Genomic DNA, 15,128 nt, shown 5'->3' on the forward strand with positions numbered 1-15,128 from the left:
ACCATTTTAAATTTTCTTTCTATAAAATTTGTCCTGATGTAGGTATTAAACGGTGCCTGCTCATGAACTTACCTGTGGAAAGACCATCGCTCTCCAGAGATCTGGACATCAATTCTGGAACGGCAAATTGCCAGCGCTAAGAATAGAGAGCTATATCCAAATTGACACATGATCTGAATGACATTCACACTAAGATCTGGTTAAGGTAATTCAAAATTCACTTTTGCTGCACACTGTAGAAGAAGGCGGCTTGTGAATAATCACGTGTACAAATGGTAAAGCTTTGAAACCTGCAAGTTGTATTGATTAACTCATTAGTGTTGAATTTCTTAATGGACTCAAGACCCAGTATTAATTGATGAACTTTATAATTTCTCTTTTACTGTAATTGTATTCAGTGGTAGTAGATGATACAAATACATTGAAGTGACATTACCCATTGATGGGTATTAAGGCCCCTAGTTTGTAAAATGTTACAGGAATTCAGGAAGGGTTGCTAAACTCACACATAAAGTGAACACCCACTAAAGCAACATATAGTAGATTGAACTCCGCAAAAGTACGTGCATGTGATTTGGATGGTACCACCAATCTCAGGAGATATTACTGTGTCTTGTGAGTTGTACATACATTGAAACTTAGAACTTGTTCACACTATGATCCATCGAGGACTGAGCAACCTTTTCTACCACTGTGAAATCCATCCCTTTCGTCACCCTGTGGTGACATTCTATAAACTCTATTGCCGGTTCAATTGGAACAGACTCTGAGCAATGTGTCGAACACATGAACAGGGTCTGCAATTACGGCACACACGGAAGGAATTGGAAACTTCTAATCATATATTATTTTTGGATAGGGTGCAAAATAAATACCCCCTCAGTTCAAAGGGGATCAGTAGAAAGAAGTGCTCAAATAAGGAATGAACTGTTGCATGTGAACCTACCAATTTAAGTATCAGAAATTAAACTACTTTGACTGCAGAGGCCAGAATTCTGGGTTAAAATTCAAACAACTTAGCTGCCATACTGTCGATGTGCATGTATGTGTCAATAATGCAAACATTAAATATAAGAGCAATGGCAAAGTATTGTGACAAAAATAGATAAAAAATTTAATGTAGATAATACATATTTCACAAAATTTTCAATACTGTGGGGGAAACATATCCTTTTTGTAAAATGAATTAACATTTTAAGACATGAAATTGGGTTGCCTTGTACAGAATAATGTTTAATGATTGGCTGTGCACACTCCAACATGGCAGAACAATAGGAAAAGTTGAGGGAAGGGGCTTCACTTTGACAGCAAAGTCTAAAATATGGACTATAAATTGTTTAAGACATAATGCTGCAAGATACTCATTAAACTTTACGATCACTGTGAAAAACCTACAGTATTGCGCAAAATTTTAATCGGCCCCATTTCAATAATTTAACCAATTTAAAAACTGAAAGCCACACGCACACTTGCACCATTTCCATTGCTTCTAACTCACAGATCCGTTTACCATTTGTTCAAATGTTCATTTACCTCTCTAACTATAATATTTTTCTTTCAAAAAAAAAGGATTTCGTTCTTTCCCATGACAGAAATTTAACTCGATTTTCTTTTCTGTTGCCTGCGCGCTGAAAGGTTTTGTGATTTTAATTTTCTTACCATCATAAATAATACTTAAACATACCACCTTTTTTTAAATATATAAAAAGGTAGAAAACAGAGCCATCATTCCTTTTGCTTAAGGCATTTACACTTAAAGAGCTTGAAAGTCTTTCACGCACCACATCAACTGACCAAACCAGGTTTCTCATTATCATGACCTCCATAGTATAATCAGTCACCATACCATTGTGGTATCTTTCTCATTGGTTAAATCCTTGTTGCATTGCTGTCTGATGCCCATTGGCTTGGTTTGCAGTTTACACTGGAACGGGACTGTTCTTTGTGTGCGTTTCCAATTGCTTGATGCTGCTCACCATCTTTTTCTGATGTCCAGAAAGAGTAACTCCGAGCTTCATTATATCACTGCAAAGGAAGACACAACAATAATGAATGAAGGTGTTAAGAATCAGAATTAGAAATAGGTTTAATATCACTGGCACATGTCATAAGATATGTTAATTTTGTGGCAGCAGTACAATGCAATACATGATAATATAGAACAAAAAAAAACATAGAATAGTTAAATTAACTAAAAAAAGAAATTTTAAAAAAGAGTAGTGAAGTAATGTTCATAGGTTCAAAGTCCATGCAGAAATCTGATGGCAGAGGGGAAGAAGCTGTTCCTGTACTGTTGAATGTGTGCCTTCAGGCTTCTGTACATCCTTCCAGATGGTAACAGTGAAAAGAGGACATGTCCTGGGTGGTTGGGATCCTTAATAATGGACACCGCCTTTTTGAGGCACCACTCTTTGAAGATGTCTTGGATTCTCTTATATTGCTACAGTTCTACTGATAAAAAGTGGTTTCAAGCCACACCAACACAAAAGTGGCAGGATAATTTGAGCTTAGTGAAAGGAAAAGCAAGCAACACACATGAAAGTTGCTGGTGAACGCAGCAGGCCAGGCAGCCTCTATTGGAAGAGGTACAGTCGACGTTTCGGGCCGAGACCCTTCGTCAGGACTAACTGAAAGAAGGGGGAGGGATGGAGCCAAGAGCTGGACAGGTGATTGGCAAAAGGGATCTCCCCCTCCCCCTCCCACTTTCAAATCTCTTACTAGCTCTTCCTTCAGTTAGTCCTGACGAAGGGTCTCGGCCCAAAATGTCGACTGTACCTCTTCCTAGAGGTGCTGCCTGGCCTGCTGCGTTCACCAGCAACTTTGATGTGTGTTGCTTGAATTTCCAGCGTCTGCAGACTTCCTCGTGAAAGGAAAAGCAATGAGTTTTCTTTTAGGAAGTTGTTTCATATCAGTGTGAGTTCAACCTAAATGAAGCAAGCAGATTCCTTCCTGCGTTGTACCCTATCCTGCTGACCATAGCCTGCCATCTACTGACATGGAACAGTAGACAAATGGAAATTGAAACCAATTATTCACTTTATTACATCTACACGTTAAGGTTATTTCTTTTCATCTTCAAAAATGCTGAGCTAGTTGAGTCACAGCTGTACTTAGTGAAATCAGAATCTAATAGCAAAGGCAAGTGGGGAATTGCTATTAACGTGTGAGGCACAGATAATATGCAACATTATAGACTGAGGTCAATGTAAAAGACGTGGAAATGAAAAATCTTGGCATAAACACGAGAAATTCTGCGTATGGTGGAAATCCAAAGCAAAATACACACAAAATGTTAGAGGAACTCAGCAGGGCAGGCAGCATCTATAGAAATGAATAAGCAGTTGATATTTCAGTCTGAGATGCTTCTTCAGGGGAATATGCCAGGACAATAAATCCAAGCCTTGTAGTTTGGACACATGCAAATAGGTAAAATGATTTGTACAAAATCATGGCTGCAAAATGATTATTGCAGCACTTTTACTGATTGTCAAGGTTGCAAGATATACTGTATATGTCACCATATACTACACTGAAATTCATTTTATTGTAGAACAAAGAAATACAATAGAATAAACAAAAAAACTGCACACAAAGATTGACAAGCAACCGACGTGCAACAGAAGACAAACTCTGCAATAAAATAAAAACAATAAACAAAAACAAATAAGTAGATAACAAATATTGAGAACATGAGGTGCAGAGGTCTTGAGACTAAGTTCGTAGCTTGTGCTCAGCGGTCAGTTCAGAGTTGAGGTAAGTGAATCCACATTGGTTCAGGAGCTTGACGGTTGATAGATAATAACTGTTTCTGGACCTGGTTGTGTGGAACCTAAGGCTCCAGTAATTCCTTCCCTTAAGGCCCTTTAGGACATTCATCTTGCATTTCTAAATATCTTCCTATGTCAATTGGGGCTAGTGGATAAGTTGTAAGTCCCAATGAGGCAAATGCGAGGCACACAGGAACTAGTTGGGGTTTGCTGCCATTTTCAGCTTTTGGATAATCAGGGCCCAAATGATTTATTTTCTTTGCTTTTAGAGGAAACTGATAGAACACGAAGGCAATGTTTTACAGGGCTTTTCTCTGTGTATGACACATGGCAGGTACACCAGAACCCTTGGCTGAACTGCATCATCAGTCATAGTCATAGTCATAGTCATACTTTATTGATCCCAAGGGAAATTGGGTTTTGTTACAGTTGCACCAACCAAGAATAGAGTATAGATATAGCAATATGGGGTACTCAGATCCATTCTCATTTACATCTTTGGTTTTGGGGACTAGCAGTCAAACTGGAATTCAACACCACACTGATAACCATATCTGAATCTTCTGTTGATCCATCTCAGACACATAATTAACAAGTTACTAGTGAAGAATTGTTAAATATTTTCAGTAATGCCTTGGAATATTTAGGCAAATATTTGAGCAGTTAAAACAGTAATAGAGAATTTAGCCATTTTTGTGTAAGATGGGTTGGATGATATATCAGAATTTGTAAAGTGAGAGAAGTATAGAGATGTTATATGATATGGCGGCTGACATTCTGAGACTCAGATGAATGGGATGAATGTCTATTCTCTTTGCTGGAAGGAGACATCCTATGTCAAATGAATTTGACCTGTCTCGATCCCAGCAGGTCCAGCGTCCAGCTCTTCATTAAAGAACAGTCTGAACTTCAGTACTAATATCTAGCTCATTTAAAAAGGCCAGAGAATAACTGGTGCAGGGAAAGGAAAGAAAAGAAAATGTTCTACTGAGGAATTTACTTTTTGAGTTTGAAGCTGAGGCTAGGAACACTGTGAAGACGTAGACTTATTCTGCGTAATACCATTAGGATTATTACCAAGGGGTACTGATGCTGTGGTGTCCTCTTTTGCATGGGACAGAAAAGTCTTTGTACAAACGTAGTATTGTGTGCCAATTCAACACTGTATCTAGCATAGAGTCCCACTGAAGTCAAGTGGAGTTCAATGTGCATGTGCTATTATATTACAGGTTTAATCCCTGCAACTAAAACAGGGGACAAATTTCCACTCTGAAACCAGTTAGCATAATCAAAACAAAATCAGACAAAAAGAAGAAAAAGAGACAGAAGGAGCCTTCTTGCAAATAAGCAGAACCATATAATCAGCATTGGCTTTAGAAATGGACTTTTCTTGGTAATTTCACAAGGTATGTATGTTTCTTCTGTGACTTCCCTTTTGCTAATACTGTAATTGGATTCTTTATTAAAAACAAACCATTCAGTTTTAGCTAAATTGGAAAGGATTGCTTCTTTTAATACACTGCAGATTGGAAAAGTTGATATGAGCTATTTGCTCCTTAGGCATGGGCACAGACTAAATTCAATCTGCTTATTCTTGGTCTAAGTAGCCAAGTTTCTGATTTCCATCTCTGTTTATAATTCTTAATTTCTAACAGCAGTGTTTATTCCTGGAAAGGCTAACATATGGCAGTGCAGTAAACTCCCACGTGTCCCTTTGTGAGCTGCTAGACCTCGATCAGAACTTGTTAGGTACAGTAGCAAACACTTCCTGTTGTGAACTTACTTGATCAACGTCTATTTGCCATTTTTTTATAGATTAGGAAAACAGTTTGATGTTCAAAAATATTTATCTTATCATCACTTTTATCATCACTCCACAAAAGTTTAGAACATGTTGAAAGCTCCGTTTAACCAAGGATACCATTTGTGTACTCATAAGAAATCCCAACTCGAGTTTCTTTGTTCTATTACTGTAATTTAAAAAAACTAGTTTGTCTCTTGTCTTTTCAAACAGATGGGGCACCAAACAAATTTTCTTTTAATCTTACATAGCAAAATATATTGTGCTTACCAAATTTCATATTATGACAATTTTTTTCATTTAGCTTATTGCTAGAAATGGTCACTAACTCAGCACAATTGAGTATTCATTCAGTACAAACGTGCAGTCATCTAGCTAGTACTGCAGTAATCCCAATGGCATGAGTGCAGCGCAAATCTATCTCTAGAGACATGTTGAAAATCCTCAAAATGGGAATTAAACTTTCAATTCACTCTGCTTCCTTTGCCATCCTTGGGTGAGCTATCTCATTCAGTGAAAGGACAAACCCTTGTTTGAACTTGCTTTTCCTGTGTATTGAAGGGGAAAAAATCTCTTTGATTCTATTCAGCAGGTCTTAACAATGGTACTGAAATGTACCAAAAATAGCCTCTTTAAAAGCAATTGGAGATAATGTTACTTTAGTCTCAGTTATAACAGTTTAATATTCAACACGTCAGCACCCCATCATATTGCATCACTCTTGAAACAAATTTCACCCTATCACAAACACACTGGGATGTGAGCATGTCCTTTGATAAAAATAGGAAAGGTAGAGTCAGACTTGTCATGGAACCTGGGCTAGACCTTCTATTATTTGCAGTGCTGGTAATTTCCACTTACAATAACAGACACAGGATACAGTTACAGAACATGGTGAAGAAGTCATGTGGAATAACTGAGTTTATTATTTACTTACTTAGCGATACCATGTACAGTAGGCTCTTCCGGCGTGGCAAGCAACTCTCCGATAAACCCGATTAACCCTAACCTAATCATGGGGCAATTTACATATACCAATTAACCTACCAGGTATATCATTGAACTGTGGGAAGGAACAGGAGGACCCAGAGAAAAATCTGCATATTCATCGGGGAGGACATATAGAAAGTCTACAGAACAGTGCCAGAGTTGAACTCTGACCTCTGGAACGCCCTGAGCTGTAATTACATCACTCCAACTGCTACACTACCCTGGCGACCATATTAGCAGGGGCATAGTAGTTATGAGCAAGGAGGCCTTGGTACAATTTTACAAAACTTTGGTTAGGTTGCAGCAGGAGCAATGTGTACAATACTGGTCATGACACAAAAGGAAGAATGTGAATGGCTGGAAATGGGCGCAGAGGAAATTTACCAGACAGAACATTTCAGTTATGAGGTGGCTAGAGAGGGTGAGTTTATTTTTGAGTGGGAATGGCAGACAAAGGACCTGGCAGAGTTATACAAAATTATGACGGCCATTGATAAGGTGGAACGTTGGAAACTTTATCCCAGAATGGAGACGTCCAAAACCAGAGGGCATCAGTTTAAGGTGAGGAGTGAGAGTGTTAGAACAATTGAGGAAAACATTTTTAGCTCAGAAGTTGGTTATAATCTGGAGCACACTGCCTAAGAAGGTGGTAGAGGCAGGCACCCTTAGAACATTTAAAAAGTACTGGAATGAATACATTCTTTAGCAAGGCATCGCAGTTTACAGGACAAGTTCGTGTTTGTCACTACACACCTCACTCCCCTCCCTCATAACCTCATGCATGCCCCAGTGGTGAGCAAAGTAACTCCCTCACTTGCTAACATCGGGCGGTGGCTATTGGCACTGATGACTAAACTGTTCTTTTATCTCCATGTGAACCAGCACCAAATGCAAATGAATACAGTATCATCCATATAGACCAAACGTCCTAAAGATGAGGGAGGCAAAAAAGTGCAAGAAGGAATTATTTAGATGAAAACTTGGATGATTGGATTGTCATTGAGTCATAGACCATAGAAATGGGTTACTCAACCCGTCAAGTCTGCATTGACCTTTGCCCACCATTTACACCAACTCTCCACTCATTCCATTTTATTCTTCCTACTCTCCGATCAACTCTCCAGATTCGACTGCTCAACAGCATTCGAGGAATAACTTACAGTGTTCAATTAGCTTACCATCCTGCACATCGTTGGAATATGGGAGGAAAGTAGACCAGAATCAGAATCAGGTTGAATATCACTGGCATATATCGTGAAATTTGTTGTTTTGCAGCAGCAGTATATTGCAATACAAAATAATAAAAGCTATAAATTACAATAAGAAATATATATACATATAAAAAGAAAATTACATTAAATATGTAGTGCAAAAAGAGTGGGGAAAAGTGCTGAGGTAGTGTTCATGGGTTCATTATCCATTCAGAAATCAGATGGTGGAGCGTGAGTCTTCGGGCTCCTGTACCTTCTCCTTGATGGTAGCAGTGAGAACAAGGCATGTCCTAGGTGAAAGGGGTACTTAATAATGGATGACGGCTTTCTGAGGTATCACCTTTTGAAGATGTCCTCAAAGCAGGGAAGGCTATTGTCCATGCTGGAGCTGGCTGAGTTTACAACTTTCTGAAGCTTTTTCTGATCCTGTGCGATCTCCCTTCTATACCAAATGATGATGCATCCAGTTAGAATGCTCTCCATGGAACACCTGTAGAAACTTGGAAGTATCTTTGGTGACATGCCAATTCTCCTCAAACTGTTAATGAAATATATCCGCTGTCATGTTTTCTTTTTAATTGCAACAATATGTTTGGCCCAGGATAGATCCTCAGAGATGCTGAAACCCAAGAACTCGAAACTGCTCATCCTTTCCACTCAGGATCCCTCGATGAAGACTGGTGTGTTCCCTTGATTTCCTCTTCCTGAAGGTCACAATCAATTCCTTGGTCTTATTGATGATGCGTGCAAGGCTGTTGCTGCGATATTACTCAACCAGCTGATCTATCTTGCTCCTGTAAGCCTCCTTATTAGCAAGTTAAATTCAGACAACAATAGTTGTACCATCGGCAAACTTCTAGATGTCACCTGAGCTGTGCCTAGTCACACAATCATTGATGTAGACAGAGTAAAGCAGTAGGCTACACACACATGCTTGAGGTGTGCTGGAGTTGATGGTCAGTGAGGAGGAGATGTTATTTCTGACCTGCAAAGACTGATCTTCCAAAGAGGAAGTCAAGGATCCAGTTGTAGAGAGAGGTACAGAAGCCCTGGGTTTGAGCTTGCTGTTTGGAACTGAGGATATGATTGCGTTGAACGCCGAGTTGTAATCATTAAACAGCAGCCTGAAATAGGCATTGTTATTGTTCAGGTGATTGAAGGCCCAGAGGAGAGCCAGTGAGCTGTAGGTATATTGTGGCGATTGGCAAATTGTAGTCAATCCAAGTCCTTGCTTAGGCAGGAGTTGATTCTAGCCTTGGACAACCTCTCAAAGCATTTCATCACAGTATTTGTTAGTGCAATTGAGCAATATGTCATTGAGGCAGGTCACCCTGTTCTTCTTGTACCACCTGAAGGATATCCTCATGGTCACAGAGAGAATGTGCAAACTACCCAGATGAACGGAAGGTCAGGATGAACCCAGGTCTGTGATATTGTAAGGCAGAAGCTCTACTAGCTGTATCATTGAATTCAAGCAAAATTTGTGGCAGGCGTATTCTATAATCTAATATATACTTCCAGTTGAGCAGCTTCTAATCCAGCGTTCGTGCCTCAGAGAGAAATCTCACTGCATTTTACTGGCATCCCTGTTGCTGAATGGAACTTCTGGAGTTATGCATTGGGATGGGAATCATCTATAAGATCACTTCTGTCTCTGGAAAAGGCAACAGGCAACAGAAAATAATAAACACAAGAGCTTCTGCAGGTGCTGGAAATCTGGAGCAAAACATACAAAATACGAAAGGAACTCAGCAGGCCATGCAGCGCCTATGGAGAGGAATAAACAGTCAACATTTCAGGCCAAAACCCTTCATTGGGACAGGAAAGGAAAGGGTAGAAAACAGAATAAGAATGTAACCAGGTGAGGTGAAAAATGGATAGATGGTTGAAGGGGACATGAAGTAAGAAGCTGGGAAGTGATAGGTAGAGGAGGTAAAGGGTTGAAGAAGAAGAAATCTAATAGGAGAGGAGAGTCAACCATGGGAGAAAGGAAATGTGGAAAGGCAATAGAGGGATGTGATGGGCAGGTGAGGAGAAGAGGTAAAAGGCAAAATGATGGTCAGTCAGAAAGTGGCAGTGGACAATTTTAACCCCCCACCAACCTGCTCCAGTTTGCAGATCTAGTTACAACTGCACTTCTGATTCCACAAGTAACCTGCAAAATGCCGTAACTTGTGAAGAATGTTGGCAAAGTTATGATTTATTTAAAGATTTAAAATGGACTTAGAGCCAATTTAAATGTCTTAACTATGTGACTCCATTAAGCAGTCAGCACTAAACACTAGTCAGATTTTATGGCTTGCACTTAGCAAGTGATTCCGTTTCATTGATATCTGATGTTCCATCCATGTCATTAAAACAACCATTTCCTGATGCATCTTGAAAAACATTGTTGTAATTTCACTAAGAAATATGATCCATGGATCTAGACACCTTGGATTTGGAGAATGCAATGGCTCATTTGCAAATTCTACTGCAGTCAATTTTCAACATTTATATGTAAACACAATCCGTAGAAGTTCAATAACTTTAAAATTAAGTTTGCATAGATGGAAGGGGTTCCAAATTATACTGTTGGCCTGGAGGTAGTCTGGTAATGAATTAATTTACTCCTTCCTACTGAATACTTTAAGGCAGCGGTCCCCAACCACCGGGCCGTGGACCGGTACTGGGCCGCAAAGCATTTGCTACTGGGCCGCAAGGAAACGATATGATTTGGCGATATGAGTCAGCTGCGCCTTTCCTTATTCCCTGTCACGCCCACTGTTGAGCCATTAGGCATGCGAGGTGATTACCCGCGCGTCATACATGTCAGCGAGGGAAGGAGATCAACTCCTCGAACTTGCAAATGACGGCGGGCTGAAAAGTATGTTTGACATAACATCTCTGCCGGCGTTCTGGATCAAAGTCAAGGCTAAATATCCTGAGATAGCCACGAAAGCACTGAAAACGTTGCTTCCATTTCCAACATATCTCTGCAATGAATGCAACCAACACTAAATTGCAGAATAGACTGGACATTAGGAACCTCCTTTGAGTATCGCTGTCTCCTATCACCCCTCGATAGGATGGTCTTGTTGCAGGAAAACAAGCCCAGGGCTCCTATTGATTCAGCGATATTGGTGTGTTGCAATGATTAAATATGTTCACACGAGGAAAATATATGCTGCGTGTTTAATATACAAACGTTACTTAAAATGTGATGATGCTATTGACTTATATAACCATATAACAATTACAGCACGGAAACAGGCGATCTCTGCCCTTCTAGTCCGTGCTGAACGCTACTCTCACTTAGTCCCACCAACCTGCACTCAGCCCATAACCCTCCATTTCTTTCCTGTCCATATACCTATCCAATTTTTCTTTAAATGATAATATCGAACCCGCCTCTACCACTTCTACTAGAAGTTCATTCAACACTTACTTCAAGTTCCCCGTCCTCCCCGATAATTGACTTATCAATATATTCATGCGAGGAAATTATATGCGTTGTGTGTTTAATATTAAATTCGTTAGATAAACCCTTTTAGAGACGAAATTGAGTGTATTAGTCACTTATCACCTATATTCCGGTCGTGATTAACACCCCCCGCCCCCGAACAGAATCGCCAAGAACAATTTGTAGAAATAGATGGGCATGTACAGACATGCGAAAGTCACGCATGCGCACCGGAGCCCGTGCAAGGATTCATGGTCATTGTAGTCTTCGTCGGGGTAAACCCAATGTATTTGACTGCTACTCTTGCCCGTTGGCAACCCTACCCCCCCCCCCGCCCCCCGGTCGGCCGGTCCACAAGAATATTGTCAATATGAAACCGGTCCACAGTGCGAGAAAGGTTGGGGACCCCTGCTTTAAGTGATCTGATGATTTAACCCTTAAATACTGTTCGGGTCAAATTTGACCTGTTTTGACATTTGACAGCTGTAAAAACACCCTAAATGCCATTTTTTTTAGCCGAAATTTGATGACTTCCTAAGGTGACCCAAAATGCGCAAAAGTGAAAATATTTAAAAATTTACACTTTTGTATAGATGCTTCAAATTTTTGTACATTGAAGCTGTTCTGGGTCAAATTTGACCAATATCTATTGAATTTAGATCTCTGAAACATTAATTAAGGATTAATCACCCATTTATTAATGTCAGATAAGCTATGTATACATTCTAAATAGATCTGTGGTTCAAAATTTGGTATAGACACTTGTTATGAGGGGATTCTTGGGCCAGGTCAAAATTGACCCTGACCATACTGTGAAGGTATAGAATATGAACAGGTTGCCTGGGTTAAGTTATCTCATGACTGAGTTGACTTATCTATTAATGGACCTGCTTGGATCTATCTCGGAGCCGATGAGAGGCATTGGAAATGGTTCAATCCCTTTGTAACCTACGCTTGGACTGACTACATGGTTACCTAGAATCCATTGGATAATTTGGTGTGGGTTTTTCCCTCTCTTTTCTTAAATGTATTTCCTTATCTCTTTGGATTTTCCTGATTTTTAATCCAGTACCAATGGTTTCTCAAGGATAGTAGAAAGATCAGAAGATGAGAGGAATTATATTGAACTTCATTAATTATTAGAAGAATCAAAGGTTCATGAGAAGTCAAAGGGCTTTTGTGAGTTAGAAGCAGGACCTTTCAATATGCAAGTCAATGTCCCATGAGACATCAGAGGTTTGACCAAAATTCCTGGAGTGGAGTAAAACACACTGTCAATACTGAATGCTCTGACCAGGGTTTTAATCCTAGGCATCTGTTTTTGATCACTTCTCATGTTGATACTAACTTGGATTCCAATGGTAAATAATATAGTCAGACATCTTTCATGAGGAACCATAATCAAAGTGTTTCAGAACTTCAAATCCGGTGCACTTCAGAGATGATTATCTACCTTACACATAATGTTCCAAAGCATCTCCATGGGAGAAAGTAGGGAAAACAGCCACAGACTAATAATACATTAGCCTGGACTTTAAGCATTAGCAGGTTGTCCTACTTTTTGTGGCAAGCATGAGAAATGACAGTGAAAGGCAGTTAAGTGTTCATTTATTAGTGCTCATTAGGTGTAGGAACCCCGAATAACTAGAAAATAATCAAACTGTTGGAGAAATTCAGCTGCGTTAGGTGGTATCTATGGAAACAAAGAGGAGGTCACTGTTTTGGGTTCACGTCCTGTTTCAGAAGTTTGTTTCTTTGCTCCATATTACTGCATTTGCAGTTAATCCTCTCTCCAATTTGACAAAGACCAATTGTATGAACCCATTGCTCCATGACTCAGGTTTTCATACACAGTCAAAATCTTCTGTCAGGCCTGAAATCTCACTTTTCATACAGCTCAAAACAGCCTCGCCCATTTCATTTAACTGCTGAATGACCAGGAAACCTGAGAGGTTTATTTTTGGACAATATCACAGATATCAATGATTCCAGTTGTTTCTGCATCACACGACCTAAACCATTGACATTAGTTTGCTTCTGTAATATTTCAGGCTTTAAAGTCACAGAGGAGAATTCTTTAATGAATAAAGTCCCACCTCTCCCTATACTTATGCTACACATTACTGACATATAATGACAGGATTGATAATGGTGCAAGTCATTTCAGAATGCAGCACAATTTTACTATTTGTATACCTTCTGCAAAATATATTGGTGATAAAAGGCAATCTTACTCTGAGGACAATTTTGCCACCATGTCACAGGTGTTGTACCCCGTCCCCATGAAGCTGTCCTTGTACTGTCCCATCCGCACACCATCGAGCCAGTCACCCGCGGAGCAGAAAGCTGTGACGTCTGCATTGCTCCGGTCGAGCAGCAGATTGGATGGCCTAATTGGAAGGAAATCAGGAAGCCATGAGTAAGTAGAGAGCAGTGTACAAGAAAGCGTTAACTAGAATCAACAGGCGCTTGCAGGCTGCAGGCAGCTTTGCAGCACCTCCATGGAACTTATCTGTCACTCTGGCTTGAGCTGTTCAAGCTGTCACATTATAGCATTGACTGACCACTGTGCAGACATCGGCTCACACCACCCACTCAGGGTCAGTATTCCACAGAAGCAAACAGTCAAACTAAGAGATTTACAATCCTTGAGGAGAGCGTACATTTGAAAAACAAAATCCTTGTTATTGGCCGCTAATGGGCAGCACAAGACTCCGTTTGAAATGAGGAACTGTTTGAATTATCCATGGGCTCTAGCTGACAACGAAGTACAGTCAATATGAGTGTGACAGACAACTTGAGGGTGACCCCTACTCCTTGCCAATATTTTGTCACTGACCAGCCCCCATCAACACTGCTGCCTGCTGTAACTAAGAGGCTGCCTGACATGTGGATTCCTACAACTCAGCTCCTCAGCTGAGACTAGAATTGAGGTATGGCTGGGTTGTGGAGGGCCTGTTTTAACCCCACCTGCCTGGTGGAAACCCAGTGCAGGGGTCACTGAAATTCAACCTTAATAAGAATTGAATTCATAATTTTGTCGTTATTATATGATACCACATGTGGCTGTTGTAATAAAATGATATGTATGAATGGCATGTAAAACAATTTTTTTCACTGAACCTCATGACATGTGAAAATAATATTTTTTGTTTCCTTTTGGGCAAACTGCTACTTTAGATTCCTTGGGAAAATACTGAAGATCGTGTGTTCCATGCACCCCCTTCCTTCTACCTGCGATGCCCTACGGACCCCCTTTCTAAATTCTTAGCTAATATCAAGAAGATGTGGCCTGTGCTCCTGTTCCCAGTTCCACTCCAACCAGATAGCATTCCCCACTCAATTACAGTGAGAAACTGGCCGCACCCTTGCTGATGAAGACTGATGTTAACATTTCTCTTTATACCCCCTGTGGCATTTTGGACAGTTTCTGGTTTGGTGTTCAGTTGTAAAGCTCCTACAGCGAATTAAAAGCTGTGCCTGGATCATAACTCAATCTGGTTATGTGCATGATTCTTGGATATTCAGTCTGGTAAACACCAGCTTCACCAGATCCTTAACTTCTTAAAAATAATGGGTATTTTGCTTTAAGTAAAGTAGATCAATAGAGGGACTCTTGAGAAATTTAATTTTCATTTATCTTTTATGCAATATATATTTGCCTTTTTATATTTGTTAAAATTAGATGGGGACAAGATTTTTATTGCAAGAAAAGGGAATTACTATTATAAACATATGTTTCAAAACATGTACCTCCTGTGTAAATCTGACAGAATAAGCAAGCTACAAATGCGCAGTAAACCAGGCTGTTTATAATTGAATCTCACTCCTACCTTTTTATAACATTCATTTCCTAACAGTATGGGATCACCAAGCGCTTTACCTTCTTACTGGATCTACTATAATCTGGTTGACAA

At 39.9% G+C, this 15,128-nt stretch overlaps 1 protein-coding gene across 2 annotated transcripts in view; it reads right to left on the minus strand.

Moving 5' to 3' along the window:
• Positions 1–493: 493 nt before the first annotated feature.
• The window catches only part of LOC140198893 (ephrin type-A receptor 3-like), a 289,537-nt gene continuing 274,902 nt past the window's right edge, over positions 494–15,128 (minus strand). For both annotated transcript variants that reach the window (XM_072260103.1, XM_072260101.1), the window contains exons 16-17: positions 13,446–13,601; positions 494–2,025 (exon numbers count right to left, since the gene is read on the minus strand). In XM_072260103.1, the coding sequence (XP_072116204.1) occupies positions 1,920–2,025; positions 13,446–13,601 (262 nt within the window). In that variant the 3' untranslated portion in view covers positions 494–1,919. The remainder of the gene's footprint in view (positions 2,026–13,445; positions 13,602–15,128) is intronic.

Source organism: Mobula birostris, chromosome 6, assembly GCF_030028105.1.
Source record: "Mobula birostris isolate sMobBir1 chromosome 6, sMobBir1.hap1, whole genome shotgun sequence".
Taxonomy (NCBI): Eukaryota; Metazoa; Chordata; class Chondrichthyes; order Myliobatiformes; family Myliobatidae; genus Mobula; species Mobula birostris.